Raw genomic sequence first — 23,205 nt, 5'->3', positions numbered from 1 at the left:
ATAATTACATATTATAGATCCCACTTCTGAATTGTCAGTTAGAAGGATACCAAAAGATGATATTACTGAGATTTTCAAGGTACATGCTTGTAATATCACATTACATCACTTATTTTCTCTCCTTTGTACTTGTGTGAAAATAAGATTTCAAGACTTATAATATTAGGAGTTAACATTCACCCATAAATTTATAAAATAACATTTTATATCAGGAAGACCATATTATACCTGACAATATTAGGGGGGAAAAATCAACCAACATTATATCTAAAAGATCCTACAATGTCAGAGAAATGAATGTCATTGTATGACATACAACATACCCAACATCCAAGATGCATAACAGTAACAACTTCGACACAAGTGCTTTTTGTTCCCGAAAATAAAACAAATATACTCATAACTCTATTCCTTTCCTTGTTTCAGATGACTACAAGTGGAAATTTTTACAAGTATTCTTTCTGCTCTATGTAACCAATATAATAAAATTTCTTTTAAGTCCAGTAATAGGCTTAAGGTTAACAGAAGTCTATAAGGTCTTCTTCAAATGGACTAACAACCCCATTTCCACATACCCTGGCACTGGAAATTGATCCTTGGCTCCTCTAGTCCATGAAGCAGAAATTTCAAACGAATGTAAGGAAAAATAATTTCTAATGTTCCACTTAACATACTAGTTCTCATCTATAGGCCCCGACCTAAACCCTACCCATGGGTGGACCTTAATACATTCTGAACTCTATTTCTTTCTCTTTCTCTTTCTTTTTCCTTCTTATTACTTACATTTCCATGAAAAATTATCTTCCTTAGCCTTGGGTGGTCCAGTATATACACAATTATTTTCCCATGGGTACTGTAAGAACAACATGGCATGCCTGTAGTTTTAAAATTTTTCTGATATGTTAAAACATATGGTAATTAGCACTGTGGTCCTACACACAATCACAGAATCCTAAAAGGAACACTACCACAAAAGAGAAACAGCACTGAGTCAAAACTCCAAGCTGAGCAAAGTGTAAGTTCAACAGATGACAAAGACTTATTCATGACCTGCAACATAACTGGTAAAATCTAGAAATGAATGTCTAATTAATGCCTCTATAATCCTTGAATTGTTAGTAAAAATGCCACATCTGCAATGATGGAAGTGGTATATTGAATAATATAGTAACTGATCTCTAAAAGTATCAATAAATCAGTGTCATAGAACTTCAGGGGAGGTAGGGACCTTGGTGAATATGTAGACCATCCCTTCATTTTACAGATGAGAACAGAGATGAAGAGAAAATGTAACGATATCATTTACCTGATTTCTATAAAATAGGAAAAACTCAATAAATACTTGTAGCATAACAAAACCCAGGCCTGGATTCCTATCTGGTACTCTCTGCACATCTCTAAATTAAAAAAAAAAAAAATTTTTTTTAACCTACACGTGGATTGAAAAACCCATGAATTCTTGAATATAGATCCTAATTGCTGAGACATTAACCAGAGAAACTGTGAACAAGAAAATTTGTATTTATTGTTTTAATACTGTATATCATGTTACATATTTTCATCCCAAACCCATCATACTATAGCAAACCCTCTAGGCCCACACATAAAAATATAACATATCAAGTTCATGCGTAATTAGTTTTACAATTTTAAAAATTAAGTTTAAAAGATACAAAATAGTCTTAATGACGAAGCCAGAAAAGAAAACACAGCTTAAACGATTAGTCAAAGGGAGAAGAGTGAATCCTAGTTTTGCCTCAGCAATGTCAAAAATACAGAGTGGGAAGATCCAACCTTTTAAGCTTAATTATTATCTATAGGAGCCTCAGGTTTCCTGCATCAATTAGTAAGAGCCCCTACTCCTGCTCTCTTCCCAACCTGCTTCTTCAAGTGACTACCCAACTACTTGTCCAGAGTTCTCCAAACTCTTCAAGCAAACTTAGTTACTGAGAGATTGCTCTGTACCTCTCCAAAAAAAATGCTTGTATTCTCTTTGGGAATCAGGAAAAAAGGTCTCATTTAATCCCTCTTACTGATGGAAAAGACAACATCTGTTGATTTTAAGATGGCCTTTTGAAAACTTCCTATGAGATGAATCCTTAGAATTTGCTGGCCCTCTGGGACAAAACACTGAAGAGACACCCAGACACTACCAAAAGTTTTCAAAAAATGGAAGTCAACTGTGTCTGAATACACCCAGACAAGCATTTTCTAGGGACCTGTTTGGACTGAAAAATAAGCATATTCTTTGTGTCATTTGTTGTTTTTAATTTAAAATCTCCCTTACCAATTCAATCTTACCCAATAAGAGACTACACTTTCATAGCATGGTCTTCCCTTTCATCCATAAACAACAAATAGACCATGCCCACTAACTTTCTACTCTAAATATTTTTATTCCTTTAACAAAACCCTTGATTCTGCTTTATATCCTGCCTGAGCTATTTCTGGGCTTTAGAAATTCTTGGATCATCCAAGTTTAAGGCTGGCCCAAGATTACTTTTAGCACTCGGTTGCATGCATGGACACATGCTGTGAAGTCCCTCAACTTACTGTCCCCCTCCATCGGTCACAGACCTCCTGGCTTAATCCCAGCAAGAACTCTTTAGTGGTCTTTCGGATTCCACTTCTTCCCTTCCACACAAAGTCAGGTTAGGATATCCAGAGTTTATTATTTTAAAAGGGCCAAATCTCCAAGGACGGTCGCAAAGGAACTCATTTGGCTATTATTCAGTGCTGCTCTAGACTTGGTATTAGAGAACTGAGGTCACCAGGGCCTGCATGTTTGCCTGAGCGTGTGCTCCTTCCCACCAGTAACCCTTTCTAAACCTCCTCCCACAGCTTGCTACCTGTTGGCAGTGCTGGTGTTGCTGCTCCCGTTGCTGTGTTTCTGTGCCCGGGTCAATCTCCTCGGGGGCTTTGAATGCTGCAGCCGCGGGCTCGGCATGGAGGGGAACGTTGAGGCATAGCCATGTTCACACTCTAAAGAGACAGCAAGAAAAAAAGATGTAACGGGAACGGACCCAAATCCATGGACCCACAGATCGGAAGTCCCTGCAGTCACACGCTGCTGAAAGCAGCTGCAGGAAAAGAGGTAAAAATGTTTCCACTTTTTGGAAGATAAAATTCTCAGTCCTTGCCAGGACACCAAACCTGTGGCATTATATACAGACCCAGCCCGTCACCTGAAAGGTGTACAGATACCACCTCCTCAACCAAGTAAATTCTCCATGCCCTCCAAAATCCTCTTCGCCAAGAATTCTTGACTCAAACACGCTGCTTTGGGAGACTAGTTACCATTCACTTCAGTTATCTCGCTGGCCTCAAAATCCCCCTTTAACTCTCCCCATTCCAGGTGTCTCCTCCCCAAGCGCCACATTTTCACGTACTTCAAACAATTCGATCGCCTTGTCTCAGAGGACATTTTCTCTCCTGCCACCAGTTTCAGAGGTCCTGCCCTTCCCTCCCCCGTGTCCTGACACCTGTCCCTGATGGGGTCCCATCTCCTCAAGCCTCAGCTTCTCAGGGGCCCCTCCCCCACGGGTGGCCAGCCTCCTCCCCACTCGCTCTCCAGTTGGCCTCCCTTCCGACGCCCCGGGCCGGGGCTCCCCTACCCCTGCCCGCGCTGCTGCCGCCCCCCTCCCTGCAGGGCGTCCTGCCCTCTCTCCTCCCTAAGTCCTCGGGTTCACGCCCACTCTCAGCACACTCCCTCCCGCTGCTCCCCCCCCCCCCCCGCCCCCAGATCCCCCTCACCCGCCTCGCCTCACCCTCCCCGCGCACACGTGCCACCCTCACACACACGCACGCGCGGCCGCTCCCGCACCGCCCCCTCACGGGCTTCAGGTGCTTACCATCACCGCACCCTCCCCTCGCACCCCTGCTCACATTGCACCCCTGCCTCGCCTCCCCTCACACGCACCCCCGTCTCCCCTCACATGCACTCCTGCCTCCTCTCACAGGCACTCCCCTCCTCACGCGCACCCCTGCTTCCCCTCACACGCACCTCTCCCTCCCCTCACGCGCCCTCCCCTCCTCACACACACCCCTGCCTCCCCTCGCACGCACCCCTCACGCACGCACCCCTCCTCACTCTAACCCGTCTCCCCTCACGCACGCATCCCTGCCTCCCCTCACACGCACCCACGCCCGCCTCCCCTCACACGCGCACCCCTCCTCACACACCCGTCCTTACACACGCACCCCTTCCTCCCCTCACACATCCCTGCTCACACACGCACCTCTCCCCTCACACTCACTCCACTCCTCACGCACGGACTCCGGTCCTCACACACGCCACCCTCCCTCCCCTCACACGCCGCACCGCACTCGGAGGAGAGCGCGGGCTCAGGTGGTAGCGGAGGCGGCGGCGGCGCCCAGCCGTTACCTCGGTCCCGGCGCTCCAAAAACTCGGCCGCCTCAAGCAGGCGCTGCACGTTGATCATCCGCACCCGCTCCATGGGCACCGCTGGTGGCGACCGGGGCCTCTCCGCGTTCCCTTCCCCGGCCGACAGGAGGCGCCGCGGGCGGCTACAGGCCGGTGCCGCCCCGGGACATGTGCGGCGGGCGGGCGGGCCAGCCCGGCCGCGGCTCGGCGCGCTCTCCGCCGCCCTTGCCGCCCCCGCCGCGCCCGCCTCGCCCGCCGCCGCCGGCAGCCCGCGCGCGGTTTGTTTACCTCTCCGCGCGAGCACGGGGGAGGGGCGGGCGCAGCATCGAGGCCCGCCCCGTCCCGCCCCTTCCTCTGCCTCCTGGGAAATGTAGTCCCGCCCCTCTTACTGCACGCCGGGAGTGGTAGTATGCCGACCACTTCAGTGCGCCTGCGCCCTGCCGAATTCCGCAATGGCCGCTGGGAGACGTAGTCCCGCTTAGCCTCTGTCTTCAGGGTGTAAGGACTAAGAAGTTATGGGGCTTTACTTCTGGGAAGTAAGAATCTGAGCGAGGTCCCAGGAAGCTTCTTTCTTAGCGACTCCCAGCGGGTGCCCAGAAGCTAAAGCATTCTTTATCTGAAGCGCCATGTTCCAGCCCTCTGTCTAGTACTACTTTTTCCAGTAACTTCCATGCCTCAGTTTACCCATCGCAAAATGTGCTGTTCGGCCAGCACATACAGAAGCATTTGAAAAACCAAGATCACTGTTCAGAAACAAGGGATCTGATCCCGTCAGAGCCAGAGAGGGCTTCCATAAGGCCCTTCTTCCCCCCTTAGTTTCCACACAGTAGTTTTGTTTTTCATGGGTTTTTTAAAATCTTATTTTTAAAAACTTCTTTCTCCTCAAACCCCTCACTAGTGACTTTAGAGGCTCGAAAGCCTCTCTGGTGCTGCAAGTGAAGGATATAATTCAGTGGGTAAGTGATTTGGTGCCGAAGTCACACAGGGCTCAGTTCAGATCCTGACTCTGCTACTTACACTAGCTGCCTGGACCCTTAAGGCCTCATTTACTCATGTATAAAATGGATACGGTTACTCCATTTATCCAAACATTGAGGGCCTGTCATGTGCCAGGCACTGTACTAGACATAATGTGTAAGGAGAGAAACAGACATGGATCCTACTCTCAAGGAGTCTATAACCAGTAGGGCTTATTGTGAAGATTCAATGAAAAAATTACAGCACTTAGTACATAATACTCAATTAATGGAAGCTGTGATGACTGTTTCCACTCTTGTTCTCCTCCATAGAGAGGGAACTGAAAGCAGTGGCTAAGGAGAGCAGGTACCATAATAAAGGACTGCCAATGGCTACCCTCACTGTCATTCTCTTTCCAAGTCCTCAGTCTAACAAGCCCTCGAAGTCTAGACCAGAGTTTCTCAACCTCTGCATTATTCACATTTTGGACAAATAATTCAGGAGGGTTGGGGCGGGGGTGGACTTGTGCTTTGTAGGATGTTCAGCAGCATTCCTGGCCTCTACCCACTAGATGCCAGTAGCACACTACCAACCAAGAAGGTCTCCAGACATTGCCAAATGTCTGCCGGGGCACAAAATCACTTCCAGTTGAGAACCATTGGTCTAGGGAGAGGAAGGGCAAGAGGGTCAAAACTGTTGAATGCTCTAGGAGCAAGCTGGGAATTGTGTAAACATCCATAACTTTTTCCCACCCTGATTATTTTAACCTGCTTGTGGACATCCAAAATAACAGGAAGCTCTTGGTGAGGGGAGAATTTCCCCTTCCCTGTGGTTATTCCAGTGGCTACTGCAGAAAATACCGTCTCAGAATGAAAATCTTACTCTCAAAAATGTTATGAGATTCATGCTGCATTTTAATGCCCTCTCTCTTCCACTCTTTTTTTTCAAAGTGAACAAGATTCCCAATGAGGTCAAAAGCTGCAAAATTATGTCGGCCCTTTTAAATATTACATTTGGCACCACATTTAAGAACCAAATAGGTGTTCCATCAAATGCATGGAGACCCAAAAGTGAAGGTGTTCACAAGCCACAGGAGAGTTAATTTTGCAAAGACTTTGAAACAGGGACTTTGCTTCTTCTGCTGTTGGTTAGGTCACTTCAGATACGGGCTTTCCCACCGGATATCAATAACTCTCAACAAGGGATACATTGGGTAAGGGGAAGAATGGAATTATTTAAAAGAAAATAGCTATTCAACAAGAAGACCTGTTGGTTGAGGGCAAAAATTATTGGTTGAAAGTTAGTTTCTACCACTTGTAGACTCTTAATTTTTAGATCCCAAATTGCTAAGGGCTACTCCAGGATTTAAGAGAGGTAAATTTATGACAAATAAAAGTCTCCCCAATGGGAGGTAAACCATGTGACATGCAGTCAAGAAAAAAAAGTACCAACTGAAAATGCACTTGGGATTAAATCCATAGATCATAAGCCCTAGCAGGTTATTAAGGGAAAGCAAGATACTTGGTGCACGTGCCTGACCTTTCACAGTTGACCTCCAGATGAACTAACCAGCCCTTCTTTTAGAGCCATGGCCAAGAGGGAGATGAGGAAATGGAAAGTAGGGCAACAGTCACCAAAAAGGCCACCTGCATATGTTAAAGAATAGTAGAGGTGATGGTGACGGTGGGCAGTGGGGCAGTGTTAAGGATGGATTTATGTGAAGGAATATTCAGTCTTTTCTGATAGCAATTGAAGGTGCCATTTCCTTCTCCCTGCTCGGGCTCCCTGAGGTCTTGCTTTGACATTGGCCACAAGGGCCTCCCACAGCACAAAGCTTGGGGCTCTAGCCTCAGGAGAGTAATGCTCCCCACAAACCATCCCTCAGCACCAGCCCCAGCCTGGAGGAACCCAAAGGCAGCCATGGCCTTTCTTTTGCTCAGATGAATCCAGTTTGCACTACAAATGCAAATGTGGAAACTGAGGAAAAGCAAGGCTTCCAGAAGGCTTTTGCCTTCTGACAAAAGAACCTGGAATCTTACCCACAGTCTCTGGTTCTGTCCTGTCCCTAAAATAATCTCTCTAAGGGAAGCCTCATTTGAAGATGGAAAAAGTCCCCCTGAATCCCCCAGACCTGTAACAAACACAGCCCAGATGGGGAAAATCTGCCCTTCAGAGTAAACAGGCAAAGCTCTCCGTTCTTTGGGGTCCTTTCCGTCACAGTTTACTCAGTGCAAATTTCCAAATGACTTATTGCAGATTCATGAACAATGGAGGAGGCTGGTCTGTATTGTATCTTTTCTGCAGACAGGAGAGATAGAAAGAAGGGAAGGGACCATGAGATTAAGCTCCAAGTCCAAAGTCACTGTGTTGGTGACGCCTGGCACTTAATAAGAGTACTTCCCTGAAAGTGCAACATGCTTACTGTGAAGGGCACTGTTTTCTGCAATTATCTTTAAGGATGGGGAGTTTTCAAATAATGAAGGTTGAAGATGGAGGAAGGGTGAGTCCTGAGCTCTTAAATGAAAACCGTAATAGCTATACATCTTTCCATCCTCCACCCAGAAATGGCAACCGCAGCCTCCTTCCTACCTCTCCCCTCAGGGCCCAAAAACGTGAAGAGCAGCAGAAAACCTTTCCTTCTGCCCAGTGAGTCAGCCTTGCCTAACTTCATGCGTAAGCTCTCCTCAAGTCAGCGGCAGCTCAGAACTGCGGGCCTGTGTGCAGCCGAGATAAATTTGGGTCTAGAAGGGATGACGTAATGCTAAACCCGAGAGGTAGCTGCCGCCTCCCAGGGCTCCAGTCGCCAGGGCTGCCGGCTGACATCCCAACCACACGGAAAAGCACCAAGCCACCCAGGTGCCTGAACTGGGGAGACAGGGAAAGAAAGGACATGGGGGTGGGAGGAAACGGTAGGGGGAGGCAGTGCTCATCTGAGATCGCTGAATCTGGAAGTTTGTTGTTTTTTAACTTCAGTTTTCTGGTGAGATCAGGCCACTGGCAGAGGCTCAAACAGCTGCACTTGACTTCCATCCTGGCCTATCTCTTCCCCCTTAGAAAAGGGCTTTTTATAATTTTATTAAATGGCCCTTATTACAGCAGCCTATTTCGGTGATTATAATGGATGCGTTAATTTCTTGAATGTGCTTTTTCTTCTTTTTTGCATTAACTTGGATCCAAGAAGAAATCTGCATTGCAGGACTCAGTTAATATGCACATCTAAGCCACTTGCTGACCCTGGAGCATCCCACTTGGGGTGCAACTGATCAAGTATTCTGGATTTTGGAACAGGATCTTGCCAGGGACATGCCACACTAATGTCCCCCCCAAATATCATTTCATGGTTTATTTCATAGAAGTTTATATCAGTAAGCTTATTCCTCAATCCAGTCTCCATTTTCCATTTTTCAGATGAGAAAACTGAGGGGTCAGAGAGGTAGGGTAACTTACCCAAGGCCACAGAGCTATCTATCAAATCCGATGGAGCAAGGATTAGGATTCAGACCTACAGGCTCTCATCCTGTGCTCTCAACTCATCTTTATATTCTTTTTTGGTTTTTTTTTTTTTTTTTTTGGTTGATTCGTGTTCTTAACAATAAATAAATATATAAGTATTGTGATCTTTTAAATTTGTGGAGCCCCAAACCTTTAAATATCAAGTTACATTCCAAAGGGATCCACAGCCTGCTTTTGTTTTCTGTTTAAGGTTCATTGTTCTCTAAGGAAAGCGGTGGCCTCAGAATCAACTCCTTTGCTGGTGATGACCACAGAGCCGTGGGCCTAACCTCATTACACTGCTATAATTAAAAGACCACCACAGGTAAATAATCTTTATTGTATGGAAGTAGTTTTCTTCATCAGGAATGCCTCCCAAATACTTTTTTCAAATGACATTTCATCATTTGTTGTTTCAGTCACCTATTATTCTCCTTTAGTTTGTGGTTGTAATCATCTATACTGGTAGATGTTGTGAGTTTCAGCCATCCCTGGCATATAGCCTGGTCAGCCACAGTATGTTATTCTTTTGAAACAGCACTCATTCCATGAGTTAATATTTTCTTTAGAATGTTTGTATCTGTATTCAAAAGCAAGAATATACTATTTTTTTGTTGCACGTATCAGGTCTTGGATGCAATGAGCAGTTCTTTCAAACATAGATGCAACTTGATTTTAAAGCCTTAAAAAAAAAAAGATCGCCAGAGGCCTTCCTTGCTGCTAAGAGGATGCCCCACATTCTTGCCACAGTCCTGGGTAACCCTCCCTCCTCTGCCAGGAGTCTGGCTAGAGCTGCCCTGCCCCCACCCATTGGCATCACCACTCCCTTCCAGGCAGCAGAAACTTGTAGAGGTCACTCTTAGGCTCAGCTAGGCCCTGGACACTATTAATTAAATCACACACCTAGCCTGCTGCCTTGGGGCTGAGTTCTCAGCCTCGGGTGCACCATTTAGAATAAAAACACCAGGCCCTTGCCTGCCCAAGGACATCAGTGATCTCGCCATCTCTCCCAGCCCCAGCATTCTGATTCTGGGATTCTGGGATTCCCCAGAGACCCTAGAACACTATGCCTCCATTTGCATACTAGCTTGCATGAAATGAGAACCAACTGTGTACATGACTGTGCTGCTCATACAGTCAGTTCATGTAATTCTCAGCACACCTCTGAGATTCCCTGTTTCACAGATGAGGCCCAGAAAGCTTAAGGGATTTGCTCAATGTCACCTAGGTAGTGACTGGATTCAGACTTAGATTTTCTAATTCTGGGACCCCACAGCATTCATCAAGGTATGTTCAATCAGACAAAACAGACAAAATTGGTTAGGGCAATGGTCTCAGCCAGGGGTAATACCAACCCCCAGGAGGCTTTGGAAATAAGTAGGAGTGGCTTTCTTGAGGGTCACAATGACTAGAGGGTCCTGTTGGCATTTACTGAGTGGGAACCAAGGATGTTACAACCTGCATTATTCTACACTAATCTTCACAAGAAGAACTATCTCACCTTGCTCCCTTGAGATAGTTGAGAACTATCTCAACTAGCTCCCTTGTTGAGAAGCACTAGGTCAGAATATTAAAGACAGAGAACTCATCATTCATTCAACAGATATTCCTTAAGCATCTATTATGTGTTGGGCACTAAGCTAGATGCTGAAGATCGAATAATTAACGAAACTACTTAATGGTCCCTGTGCTCCAGGTGCTTGTATTCTAGCCGGAGAGACTGATGATAAACAAGTAAAATCATTGCAAATTGTGATACATAGGATAAAGGATAAATGATAAATGGGGGGTTGCTTTAGGTGGGTAGAAGCATCAGGGCAATCACAAGGGCTGTCTAGGCTGGCTTCTCAAACTTAAATGAGCAAAAAAAATCACCCGGAAATTGTGGCAAAATACAGATTCAGATCCAGCAGGTCTGGGGTGGAGCCTGGGAGTCCCATTTCTGACAAAGTCGCAACAGATGCCAAGGCTGTCCATCCTTGGACCACACTCACTCTACATAGTCAGGGCGAGATAAACTCTTGAAAGGCTTAAACAAGTGACATGAACCCAGTTATATTTAAGATCACTCTTGCTTCCTCAATCTTCACTGAGGAGAAGAGGTTGGACCTATGCCGACTGACCAGAACCAGCCTGCCCACACTGTCACGGTGGCAGTCAGGGTCTATAGCTCATCTCCGCAGCTCACACGTGCCTCTCGCCCCTCTGGCTTCTGTGGCAGAAGCCCTTGGCTCCAAGCATGGCCAGACCAGTTCCCCTACAAGCTCGAACGCTTCAGGAAACCTAGTATAGCCTCATAGTGTATGGATTCACACCCTTGCCACCCTAGTGTGCAGAACCACAGGAGCTCTACTGGTTGGGTGAGTTCCCCAGGGGGTGCTGGGCAAGGTGGTGCTACACATGCAAGTAGCAACATCCTAGACCATTGCCCTTCAGGAAAAGGGCCCTAGTCAGACTTTACTGTCAATACCCAAAGAGCCCTGGAAGGTTTTGGCTGCCCTCTCTCTGTCCCAGGATGAGTGGGAAGTAAAGGAAGTCACTCCAGGGAGGCATCCCCAAGGGGACCCTCAGCTTGGAATTCAAACAGTCCAGATTCCATCTCTTGCCTCTTGCCCCCTGAGGCCTAAGTTCTCCTAGGAAGAAAGAAAAACCTAGGTTTGAGTCTCAGCTCCGCTCAACGTTAACATGTGACTTTAGGAAAGTTAGCTAGCCCTGCTAAGGCTAAGGCTTTCCTCACTTATAATGAGGATAATCCTAGCACCCTCCTATTCAGTGGTTGTGAGGATTTAACACAAAGCACTTAGCATTGTGCTCGTACATAGTAACTGCTCAGTAAAGGGAGTCATGATCACTATTCCTCTGGAAAATAGAGAAAACATTGCACCTGTCAGCAGTCCCCTTGGGGACAGGTTATCAGACTCCTAGGAGACAGACAAGAATTCTTTATTGGTCTTTATTTGTCTGTCATTTGCACTGGAATCTGAGCTGGAACTCTCTAGTTCCACACCTCCTGCACTTTGAAAGGACCAAGCACAGTGCTTGGCTCCTGGCAGGTCTTAGAAATTATCTGTTGAATTGAGCTACATTTTACAGCTGGTGAAAAGAATGAAAGAGGGTCATATGCAAGGCACTCAGGGCCTTAAAAGAATCAAGAAATATGGTATGGGAGGTCAGGTGTGGTGGAGGTAAGAGGGAGATAACACAGGGATGCCATAAGGCAGTCTGGGCCAACGTAGAAAGAAAAACAAAGGCCATCCCAGCTCACACTTCGCCACCCATGGCCACGAACAAAGCAGCCCTGGGCATGCCCTCCATTTTAATACAACAGTATTAAAACTGTCCCAAATCATCTTTATTCAAGTATTCTTGCTAATGGCCGTAAACATACAAGAGTAAAATATCTCAAATAGGAGGTAATCCAAATCCCTTTTTATTGGCTTTAGTTTGAATTTCCTAATCTCCCTCAGGACACTATGTTTATCTTTCTAATTTTGCTGTGTTTAAATTTCCTTAGCAGATGCTGGAGTTGGGTACTAGAGATATGTGGCCAAGGGCATGTTATATAGGAGGGTGCGCTTGGTAAGAACAGTGGTATGGACAGTCCTCCAAGTACAGAATGCCCCGTTCTGGAGAGAACTGAGAGTGGAATGTGTTTATTTACAAGGCTGCTCACGGGGTACTTAGTTCCTAAGCTCAGGTAGTAAAACAACAACAACAACAACAACAACAACAACAACAACAACAACAACGTCAGATCTGGAAAAATTACAAGGACAAACACAAAAGACTTTAAACATGGAGGTGGGGGTAGGGGGTGCAGGGAGAGGAGGATAAATTTTGTTCTGTCCGTAATGATGTCTAGAACTGAAGACACAAAATCCAAGTCAGGTGTAATTCTACACTGTTGGGGTTTAAGACAAACGAATTTCTAAAAACCGGCACTGGAATAGAGTATACACTCCATGAGGGCAGGGACTGTTATCTCTAGGACCTAGCACAGTGCCTGACATAAAACAGTATGTGCTCCTTAAACATCAGTCTGAGGGAAGGAAGGAAGGAAGGAAGACATTCAGGGAACAAATTTAGGGAGAACTCCTGGCAAGAAACATAATTCCAAATAAAAGTATTTGCCACAAGGGCCTTTTAAAGAGAGTTTCTCTAATTTAAATTTGTTTTAAAAAAAGAGATCTTATTTACATATATTTCCTGGAGATGTATTGCTCAAAACAAGGGTCACCTGAACTTTCAAAATGTTTCACAAGCAAGGGGCCTAGCGCAACTCTGCAAAGATGAGGAAGCAAAGAAGGAGGCTCAAGTTCTGGAGGGGATGGTGGCAAATTCCCATTATTTTTGGCCAGAGAGATCAAGTCAGCTGTTGACAGCTTTAACACCTCCAGCCAGGCCACTCAGGGACAATGATATCAGAGACAATTACTTCCCTTTAGTAGCAGAAGAGCCAGAGAGCAGGTGTCTGTCCCTGTGGAATTGAAGCCACTCTTCAGTGTGAGCCCAGAGCTCCACCCACCGCCCCCAGAGGAGGCCCCTCTGGGAAGACTTGTATTTCTCCTCCTCAGATAAGGCTTGGGTAGCCATCCTGTCATTGTCACTGCCTTTGGACTCCTCCTACTTCCCCCAGCCCCAGTGTAAAAGAAAATATTTTTTTTCTAAATGGCAAATTCAAATTAGCTTCATTTTGAAAGACTATTGTGAATGTTGCAATGGCCTTTGCAATAACCAACTGGCCACACCCTAGGATCAGTAAACCAGGTTTGAGAATTGCTGACTTTATAAGAACCTGACCTGTAAAACAAAAGCCCAGTTTGGGGCTCTGCTTGTAACCCATTCTCACACCAGGCAAGAGGCCCAGAAGAATCTAGTTCTGCTTCTGCTGTGTCATCTTGGGCAAGCCACTGTCCCTCTCTGGGCTTCAGCTTCCCCATCTGTAATAGGATGATGGATGCTCTGTGACCTCTGGCGCTCCTTCTGGCCCTGACACTCTGTCTTACCACCTGCCTCCTTTAAAAACAAAACCCAAAATGGAGTGGAAGGAAGAATGGGAAAGGCAAGAGAATGGTTCAGAAGGCCAGTCTGCAATACGGCCTCCCGCTCTCCATTTCTGCCTGCTGAGAATTGCTTTCTTCATTCTGCAAGAAGATTCCCATTTCTTGCTGGGTTGTTGCTTTTTCACTCCTTCTCTCTCTCTCTCTCTCTCTCTCTCTCCCCTCTCTCTCTCTCTCTCTCTCTCTCTCTTTTAATCAAAGCCACAAAACCACAACTTACCTCCCCAAAACGGGTCATTTGGAAGCCAGAGCTGTCGGGGGTTAGGTGTGTCAGGCCTGGCATGCTGGTGGTATCTAAGTGAAGACCAGGCCAGGGCAGCCATGTGCTTCTCCTCCAGAAACCCGGTTTAAATCAATATTTATCCAACTGTATTTATAGAAAGTGGTGGTGGTAGGGAGGAGGGGGTGGGGTAGGGAGGCAGGGGGGATCTAAAACAGAACAAGCCACAATGACTGATGCAAATCTTTGTGGCCAATTCGTTTCTGCAGGGCCAGGCTTTTTTTAAAGGCAAAAGACCCGGCTTTTGATGAACCTGCTGTTGGCCCCAGTACCATAGCAACAGCCCAAGTCCTCTGATATGCCCAGAGGACGGACTTGGGAAAGGCAGCAGGAGGGGGTGGTGTTTCCTAGGAGCCTAAACTTGAGTTAGGGCCAGGAGAGTTGAACAAGTCTGAAAAACAAAAACAAAACAAAACAAAAAACCCTCTCTGGTTGGCTATTCTGTCCTCGGCCTTACTTCTAAGCCTTTTCTAAGCAGGGTGTGTACAGGAAGACCTTGAACAATCAACAGAGTGTTTCAAATACCAGCTCTGCTTTAGGTTGCTGGGTGACCTTGGGCAAGTCATTTTACCTCTCTGGACTTCATTCCTTGACGGGAAAACGTGTACATGCATATATGGTTAAGACTGCAGGCTCATTCGGGAATCAGAGGCCTAGGTTCCAAAAATTAGCTTTGCCACTTACTAAACCATATGACCTTTGGGCAAGTTACTCAACATCCCTGCACCTTGGTTACCCCCTCTATAAAATGGGGCAATAAAATTGCACACATCATGGCGTTGTTGTGAAGACTGGAGGAGATAATGCATGTTTAGCCCCATACTTGGTATATAGTCAGTGCTCAAAAAATGGTAACCAGTATTCACAGTATGTAATGCAATTAGTTGCTGCTGCGACATGCTAGAATCTTCTTCATTTCCCTCAGTTTTGCCTCCAAACTTTTGCCCAGCCATCCTCAGATGAAAATTCCCATTTCTGGGTATGTCAATGGTACAGCATTTTCATCAGCAAGGGAAGGTCAGTGAACATGCTGTCTTGCCTTGGAGCTGACGGAAGGAACTTCCTTTCCCCCCACAAACCAGGAATGGTTCAATTCAACTTCTCCGAAATTCGAAGGCTCTGTTCCCTTTCCCTGGGCATCCTCTGTAGGGTGCCTAGTCCCTGGGAGCTCTGGGACTCTGAAAGCCACAACTATCCTCAAAGTCGACTTCTGGCATTTACCAGTGGGCAGAGATCATATTTAAAACTGGAAGAAAAAAGCTGAATCTGAGAAACATAATTTAGGATACAGCAAAAACAAAAACTTGATTTACGAATGTTCTTTACACAGGGCGCCTGGGTGGCTCAGTTGGTTAAGTGTCCGACTCTTCATTTCAGCTCAGGTCAGGATCTCACAGTTTGTGAGTTCGAGAGCCCATGTTGGGCTCTGCGCTGACAGCACGAAGCCTGCTCAGGATTCTCTCTCTCTCCCTCTCTCTCTCTCTCTCTCTCTCTCTGCCCCCCCAACAATAAATAAATAAACATTAAAAAAGTGTTCTTTACACAACTCCCCAAAAACCAAATGTCCCATTCCACTCCCACCATAAATGAACCCACAGAATTTTCAGGAAAAAAGCAAGTGCACATAGTACATGTTCAATACATATTTGCGGAATGAATGAATGAATTGTAAGATGCCCGCTATGCAGAAATGTGACCTGCTTGAACATTAGTTGCCATCAAACCCCTTAATTTTAGCATAACTTGTCCTAGTCTCCTGCTCTCTAAGCTAGTAACATTCATTTTCAGGGTCACAGTTGATGACAGTGGGCACTTTCAGCTCTCCAGGCCTGAACTACCATTTCTTTGCAGCCCCTGGTCTTTGTAGCCCAAGGGCACTCTATGGTGATTACATGAAACTTCCCCTCTCCTTGGAAGAGATCAGTATTTCCAATTCTTCTCCAAGTCTCCAGAAAGTCTATTCTGTGTCCCCTGGCCTTCAAACCTGATCACTGTGCCATAGCCAGTAAATGACAAATCCAACCAATCAAAGAATGTACACTAAATGTCTTCTATATGCCCAGTGGTATGCTATATGCAATGGTGACATATACTGAAATATTATTGGTGATCTTTTCCCTTAGGATGCTAATCATCTCCCTGTGAGGATAAAGCTAATACACAGGAAGCAAGTGGAAAATTGCATAGTACTGATTCTCAAGGCTCAGAGACTATTTATTGAGCACCTACTATATTCCAGGTACTTTAAATGTTTAAAGGGAGTACCTCATTTAGTTGTTCAACAGTGATGTGAGGCTGGTGTTATAGTTATCCTCATTTTACAAAAAAGAAATGGAACCTCAGAGCTTAAGTAACTTGCACATACAGTCACAAAGCCAGTAAGCAGCGACGGAGGAATTTAGGCCCTACTCTGGGTAACTGTAAAGTTTTCATTCTATCAACTACCCTGAATTAAGAAATAGCCAGAGGAGGCTTCCTAGAGGAGGTAGGAACTTACCTAGGTCTTGAAGGGTGAGTAAGAAACAGATAACCCCAGTGGAGTAAGAGAATGAGGCCATTCTAGACAGAAGGAAGAGTCTGAGTCAAGCAGAGAGGCATGACTGCGAAGCCTGCTTGCTGGTGGACCTGCTGGACGGGAGCAGAGGCGATTACGTGGGGAAGGCAGGGTGGGGCCCCATGCCCACACAGCAGCAGCTTTTCTCCATCAGGAAGAAGAGGCTGCCCCTTGGCCTGTCCATGCCTGGTCCAGAAAAGCACCTCACTCTAAACCCAGATAATCCACTCCAGAGGGTGATCTATGGCTTCTACTCCCATGTAATCATTCTTCTCTATCTTAAGCACTGCCCCCAAAGTGACCCACCCCAGACACTGGGAAGCCCATTTCTAACCCTCTAGACATTACACTACAGTAGCTTTTACTTGACCACGGAACAGCTTTTCTGCACATAACACTTCTTTGTGAATCTCATTCTTCCTCCCTTTCAGTTTAACCTTTTCCAAAACAGGAAGTAAATATTTTTCTAATTATCACTTGGTCCTAAATTGCCACCCCTTCACTGTACCCCAAATGGATATAGGTGATGCCAGAGATGATTTATATATAACTTCTGATTTTGTGATAACGGGTCACTGTCTCCATGATTAATATTTCTGGAGAGCTTTAATTTGAGATCCTTAAGGATTCGTATCAGTTGGAACTTCAGGAGAATGTACCCACATATCCTTGGGAATCCTTGCCTTGCACAGAACAGTCAATACTGGGTGACTTAATTTGAACCCCTTCCTCCTGAGGAGGCTCACCATACCTACTGGGAATAATTCAACATTGTGGCCACAAGTTGGTGAGCACTCCTCCTACTACGGAAACCTCAAAGAGGCAATGAAAAGCAGTTCTGGCAACAATGGAAAATAAGGCAAGCGGCTGCCAAGTAAGTACTTTGCAAACAACAGTAAAAACGAAACGTGTGAACTCGTGACCAGGGTCTACTGGAGCATTTCGGGAAGGTCTTACCGAACCCGAAATGAAGAATCAAAGCTGACACCCGTCTCAGGGGAGAAGAGCGTCCCTTTAAGAAGGGATTGTAGCAGCTGGCCACACTACAGCTCCCAGAGATTTCCTGGCTTGCCTCCTGGCTCCACCCACCAGTTTCAGGCCTCAGCAACGCGTGATGTCAGAGAAAGCTGAAGCTGCCGATAGGCTGAACCACGCAGCTAGGTCAAGTCCAGTCAGAGGAAAGAAGTTTGTCTCCATGTGGAAACCATGTGTCTCTAGCTGGGAGGGGGAGGAGGAGGAGGCGGAGAAACAGATCAAGTGATTACAGGGGAACTGGCTGAAATGAAGGCGGGGAGGTTGTGCACCTGAGCCGGCCAGCAGTGCCCTTTGCAGTAGTGACCTAAAAAGAAAAAAAAAAAAAAACACAAAACTTGCCCAACAAACAAAACTTGAGCCCCCTCCTATCATAATGAACATCATAAACAGCTAGGATCCCTGCTTCCTTCCAAAAACCAGGGACCTGAGAAATGCTGGAGTCCTATCGGAACGCCCAGATCCTCCTCCCTCCCCCAACGACTGAATGATGTAAGCGTTTCGGAAAGCGGGGCTCTGAAGCAAAACAAGCCCCGCGCGCGCAGAGCGACCCGCAGTGCCGGAGCCCGGCGCACGCACGACCCGCCCCCCAACTCGCGTTATTGCTGTGCACACGCGGACCGCCGTGACGCGCGGGCATTGTGTGCAGCGAACAGAAAACAACGGCGAGCGCCGCCAGCGCGAAGAAGCGCCCCCAATAAATTGAGGCAGATGTAGGGCCCGCCGTTTTCCGTACTAGGAAACCCAGCCCCGGTGGGAGGTTGGGGGGGGGGGGAGTCGAAAGTGGGGAGGATAAAGCAACCCCCGTGGGCCGCTCCTGTTTGCAGGGGACATAATAAAGGGCCTGGCGATGGTAGCCCTTAGTTTGCTGGAGGTCACCCTCGCCTGCGTGAGCTGTTGGGGAAGGGACGAGGGCCTGGAGCAGGGTCCCCGCAGCCAAGCTGGGCAAGGCGCAGCGCCCCCACGCTCTCGGGGAAATCTGGGGGCCGTTGGCATCACGTCATGCAGAGCCAAACAGCGGCAGCAAATAGAGGCAACAGAGCTAAAAATACTCCCGCGGGGAGCCGGCCGGAGGGGGGGGCAGTGGGGCCGAGGGGCTGATTACGCACACGAAGTTGACTTTGACTGGGGCGCTGAGGTTCCTGAACCCCTCTTCGGGGGCTGCTGGGCTTGCAGCGCGGACGCTCGGGAGAGGGACCAGGAGGAAGCCCCCTGGCTTCCTCCGCCACAGGAGCCCCAGTCGGCTGCCGCTGGCCCGCCCCGTGAGGGGTAGCCCGGCCCGGCGCGCCCGGCCCTCTGCTTACGTGACTGGTGGCCACGCCGGAGCCCCGGCACGGGGTAAACTAGGAGGTGGCGGCGGCCAGGGCGGCGGGGGAGGGTGGGGGAGGCGGCAAGGGGGGGCGGAGGTCTCCGATTGTCGGGGGGGGGGGGGGGGGGGCGGGACGCGGTGGAAGCTCCAAACGCCGCCTTCGTACACCATGCTGGGGGTGGGGGTCCCAGGTTTGCCACACACTGCCAAGGTGCCCTCTTTTAGTGCACCCCCACCAGAGTCGGTACCACGGGACAGACTCCAGAGAACCCCGGACAGGGGTGGGGGGTAGCTAAAGAAATCGCGCCCCTCCCCCCTCCAACAAAAGCAAACACACCAAACAAAACCACGTCTTCACCCAGCTCCCTACCAGCTCTAGCTTTTCAGAAACTACCCTCCTGACAAATGCACCTCGCCCCCCGCCTCCCGCCCGGATGAATAATCGCAAACTGCTTCGGCTACACAGCCAGCGATGCGCCTTTCTCGCAACCCAGGCACTCCGAGAAAACAGGAGAGAAGAGAAAGAAAAGAACGCACACAACCGTCCTCCCAACACAAATCCTTGTTTTTGCCTTCAGCCACTGCACAATTGCGCAGGCAACACACGGTTACTTTCACCACGGAGGCCTGGGGTGTTGGTCAGCTAAGGTGTTTTTGTGTTTGAGGACTGTTGTTGTTGTGTTTTGGGGGGAGGAGGTTGCAAGATCTGACACGTTGCAATCGGACCATTTTTTTTTTTTCCCCTCGCTCTCTCGTCTCATTGATATTCCTACTTGTTCGGACAGATTAAACAGCCTGGTTTTCCCTAGTCTATCGGTTTTTCTGCCTTGGCCCTTTCCCCCTTCTCGCAGCTATTATTTGTGAGGACTGGGCTGGAGACACCGCACACGCGTGCCCCCGTTAGGACGCTGAGTCGACTGCCTGGGAGGACTGGGGGACCCAGCAGGCAGAGGCAAAAATGAAACAAACAAATACAAAAAGGAGGCCAGGCCGGGGTGGGGCTCCCAGCACCCCTCTCCCCAGCACTGCTCTCCACCTGAATCGGCCCGGGGGGGGGGGGGGGGGGGGGGGGGGGGGAGACGACAGTAGAAATCGACAAGGCAGGCGTTTGCCTTCCCAGCCAGGCGCGCTCACTCGTAAGTCGTCTCCGGGAAAATAAAGAAACCTCACACAACAGCCCACACCTTCTTCCCCAACTATTGTTTCCTGCGAGATCCCAAAGTTTCCTTTTAGCTGTGTCCCCCTCGCCAAGTTTCCCGGGCGCAGGACGGCGGGTCCGGGGCAAGCTGCTGGCGCTGCCCGGCCCAGCCGGCCTGTTTGGTGGGGGGGGGGGGGGGGTGGCACCCCAGGGCAACAGAGGTGCTGGGGGACTGTATCCGTGGAAGCGATGGCCTGAGCCCTGCTACGAGAGGGGAGGAAGAAGCACAGTAGACAGAAGGGAGAAGCAGAGCCGAGCCAGCCAGACCAAGCCCATGCCGTGGAGGGCTGTTTGGTTGTTGTTGTTATTGTTGTCGTGTGTGTCTGCGTGTGTTTTTTCTCTAGCCGCTGAGCTCTGCCTACGATTTCCAACTTTCGGCTTCTAATCCCCACCCCACCCAGGAACGAGCGACAGAAAAACAACACTTGTCTGCCCGAGAAGGCTCCGGGTTGGGGGGGGGGGGAGAAAAAGGAAGAAAGGCGACCTCGAAGAGATGAGCTCTCGGCTCAGTTGTCAGCAAACAACACTCCCCCGCTTGTCCATCCGGCGGTCCTCCCAGCCTCCCGGAGACGGACAGACGGACGCACCGACAGGCCCCCCTCGCCATCCACCCCCCGCCCCCGCTCGTCTTTGTTACATCTTTAGCAGCTTTGTGCGTGCGTGTCCTTTCTCCGGTGTCATCGGCTTTACTGCCGAGGGCTGGATGTGTGTTGGGGGAAGGGGGGCGCGGGCCGAGCAGGCGACAGGGGTCGCCCAAGTGGTTGAGGAAGAAAGAGCCGGGCGCCGAGGAGGAGCAGGGGCCCCTAAACTTACTTTTGTTTTCTTTCTCGATCTGCTCCAGGTAGCTGGCGGCCTCGAGCAGAATCTGCACGTTCTGCAGAAAAGTGTTGATGTGCTTCTCCATCGAGTTCTCGCTGGTGTTGAAAATGTCCGAGAAGGGGCACCTGAGCTTGGCCCCCGCGGGCTCCTCGGGCTGGGCCGGGGGCTGGGGCGCGGCCACCGCCGGGGGCGCGGCGGGGGCCAGCCCCGCGCCCTCACAGCGCGCTTCCTTGCGCGGCCGCCCGCGTTTGCCCATGGAGGAACCGGGGTCCGCCGAGCTCGTCCTCTTTTGGGGCTGCGCGGCCCCGCCGAGCTCCGGTCCCTGGAGAAGACCCGGCTGGCCGGAGCGGAGGAGGGGCCGAGGCGAGGAGGCGACCTGACTTCCCGAGCCTCGCTGCGTGCAGTTGTGTGTGTGAGTGTGTGTGAGTGTGTGTCTGTCTCGCAGTGGGTCTGTGTGTATGGGAGATTGAATGAACCTACAGGACAGACGGAGGCGCTCTGGCGCCTGGGTCCTAGTGCGAGCCTGTCACCATCGGACCGGTCAAAATAAAAGGTGGAGAAAAGCGAGACAGGGACGCCCTCTGCCCGTCCCTGCACCCTTCCCCGCCTCTCCCCAAATCTTACCTCAGAGCAGAGCACTGTATTTTAACACAAATGGAAAAAATACTCGATGCCTCCGAGTGCACCTGCAGGAAAACAAACTAGTGAGCTATTTTTTTTCTTCACATAAAAATAATACCTGGTAAAGGGTCCAGGACAATGCCTCGCACATGGTGAGTGGATCCCCAATAAATGGTAGCTGGTGTGACTTTTTTAAAAAAAATAAAAGCCCAATCCAAAAAACCCATCATATGTAGCCTGGAGTTTCCTCCCCCCAGTTCACACACCCCCACACACAGACAGGCATAAGCATGTGCCTTCACCGGGTCAAATGAAATCCCCAAGCCACCAAATCCCAGTTACAAATTTACTCAACTCTTTCTTTCTCCCTTCAAATGCAAAGCTATTTTCCAGGAAGGGGAGGAGATGTAAGCATCTCTCTCCACACTCCTCTTCCCGGCCTTGGTCCAGCTGTGCAAAGCTCACACTAGGGTGCCTCCACACCTGGCATCCTTTTATTTGACAGAGCCGAGAAAAATGGCAGCCCAGGACCGACCCCCACCCCACCCCAGCTGAACTCCACCTTTTGGCTCTGAAGACTGAAGTTGAAGTCAACGATGTTGTCTTTGCTGCTGCTGCTGCTGCTGTCACCCACCCACTCAGGGTCTGCCGGAACCATGGATGCTTTCCAGGCCTGGGAGGTACAGTGGGAGTCAGAGGGATAGTTGAAGGCCATTGGGGAGTGTCACAGAGAAGAGTTCAAGTCCAGCTCTGAAGCACATAGACTGTGTGAGTTTGGGCAAGTCCCCCAACCTCTCTTGGCCTGTTCTCCATCCATGAAACTCCAATAAGATTATTGTGCTGATTAAATCATATCTGCACTTAGCACACTACCTGGCCCCTAGTAAGATCTTTTTCTTTCAATCCAGACCCAGATGAGAACCTGGGTCCCCTACTTGTATCTAAGGGGTGGAGGGAACAAGCTACAGGAAACAAGACTGTTCTGCACTTTGTTGGAAAACATCTCTGCAACAAACCCATCCAAATATTGTCACCTTGCAAAGCCAACTGGAATTCCTCCCCCCTCCAGCCCCCCCCACCCGCTGCCAGGGAACCACTTAGGCAGAAGACACATGGAATACTGCCCCCTGCAGTTGAGCAACCCAGCCACCCTAAAACTCAGAGTTGCCTCACGCACATTTGTCCAGAAGACTCTTACTGGAAATGGAAACTTTTTTTTAAAAAGGAGAGAAAGTACATTTCTCTGTAAAACATTCACTAAAGTCTTGTGTACTTTTAGAATATAATAACCTGCTGCTGAGATGACGGCACCAATCAGTGGCATTTTAATTTTTTCTAATGTTTATTCATTTTTGAGAGAGACAGAGCATGAGCGGGGGAGGGGCATGGAGAGAGAGGGAGACACAGGATCTGAGGCAGGCTCCAGGCTCTGAGCTGTCAGCACAGACCCTGACGGGCGCTCGAACCCACAAACCGCAGATTATGACTTGAGCTGAAGT

The 23,205-nt window shown here is 48.6% G+C and overlaps 1 protein-coding gene across 3 annotated transcripts in view; it reads right to left on the bottom strand.

Moving 5' to 3' along the window:
• MXI1 (MAX interactor 1, dimerization protein) overlaps nt 1–21,573 on the bottom strand; it is an 81,177-nt gene extending 59,604 nt beyond the window's left edge. The window contains exons 1-2 of one of the 3 annotated variants that reach the window (XM_049645733.1): nt 21,080–21,573; nt 2,850–2,982 (exon numbers count right to left, since the gene is read on the bottom strand). In XM_049645733.1, coding sequence (XP_049501690.1) covers nt 2,850–2,982; nt 21,080–21,341 — 395 coding nt within the window. In that variant the 5' untranslated portion in view covers nt 21,342–21,573. Of the gene's footprint in view, nt 1–2,849; nt 2,983–4,384; nt 4,618–14,113; nt 18,818–21,079 lie in introns of those variants that run through there. The other 2 variants (XM_049645734.1, XM_049645735.1) reach the window with 2 other exon arrangements.
• Nucleotides 21,574–23,205: the final 1,632 nt, after the last annotated feature.

Source organism: Panthera uncia, chromosome D2 (assembly GCF_023721935.1).
Source record: "Panthera uncia isolate 11264 chromosome D2, Puncia_PCG_1.0, whole genome shotgun sequence".
NCBI classification, from domain to species: Eukaryota; Metazoa; Chordata; class Mammalia; order Carnivora; family Felidae; genus Panthera; species Panthera uncia.
Note: the sequence above shows the minus strand (reverse complement) of the source record. Positions and strands in the feature narration are given on the sequence as shown.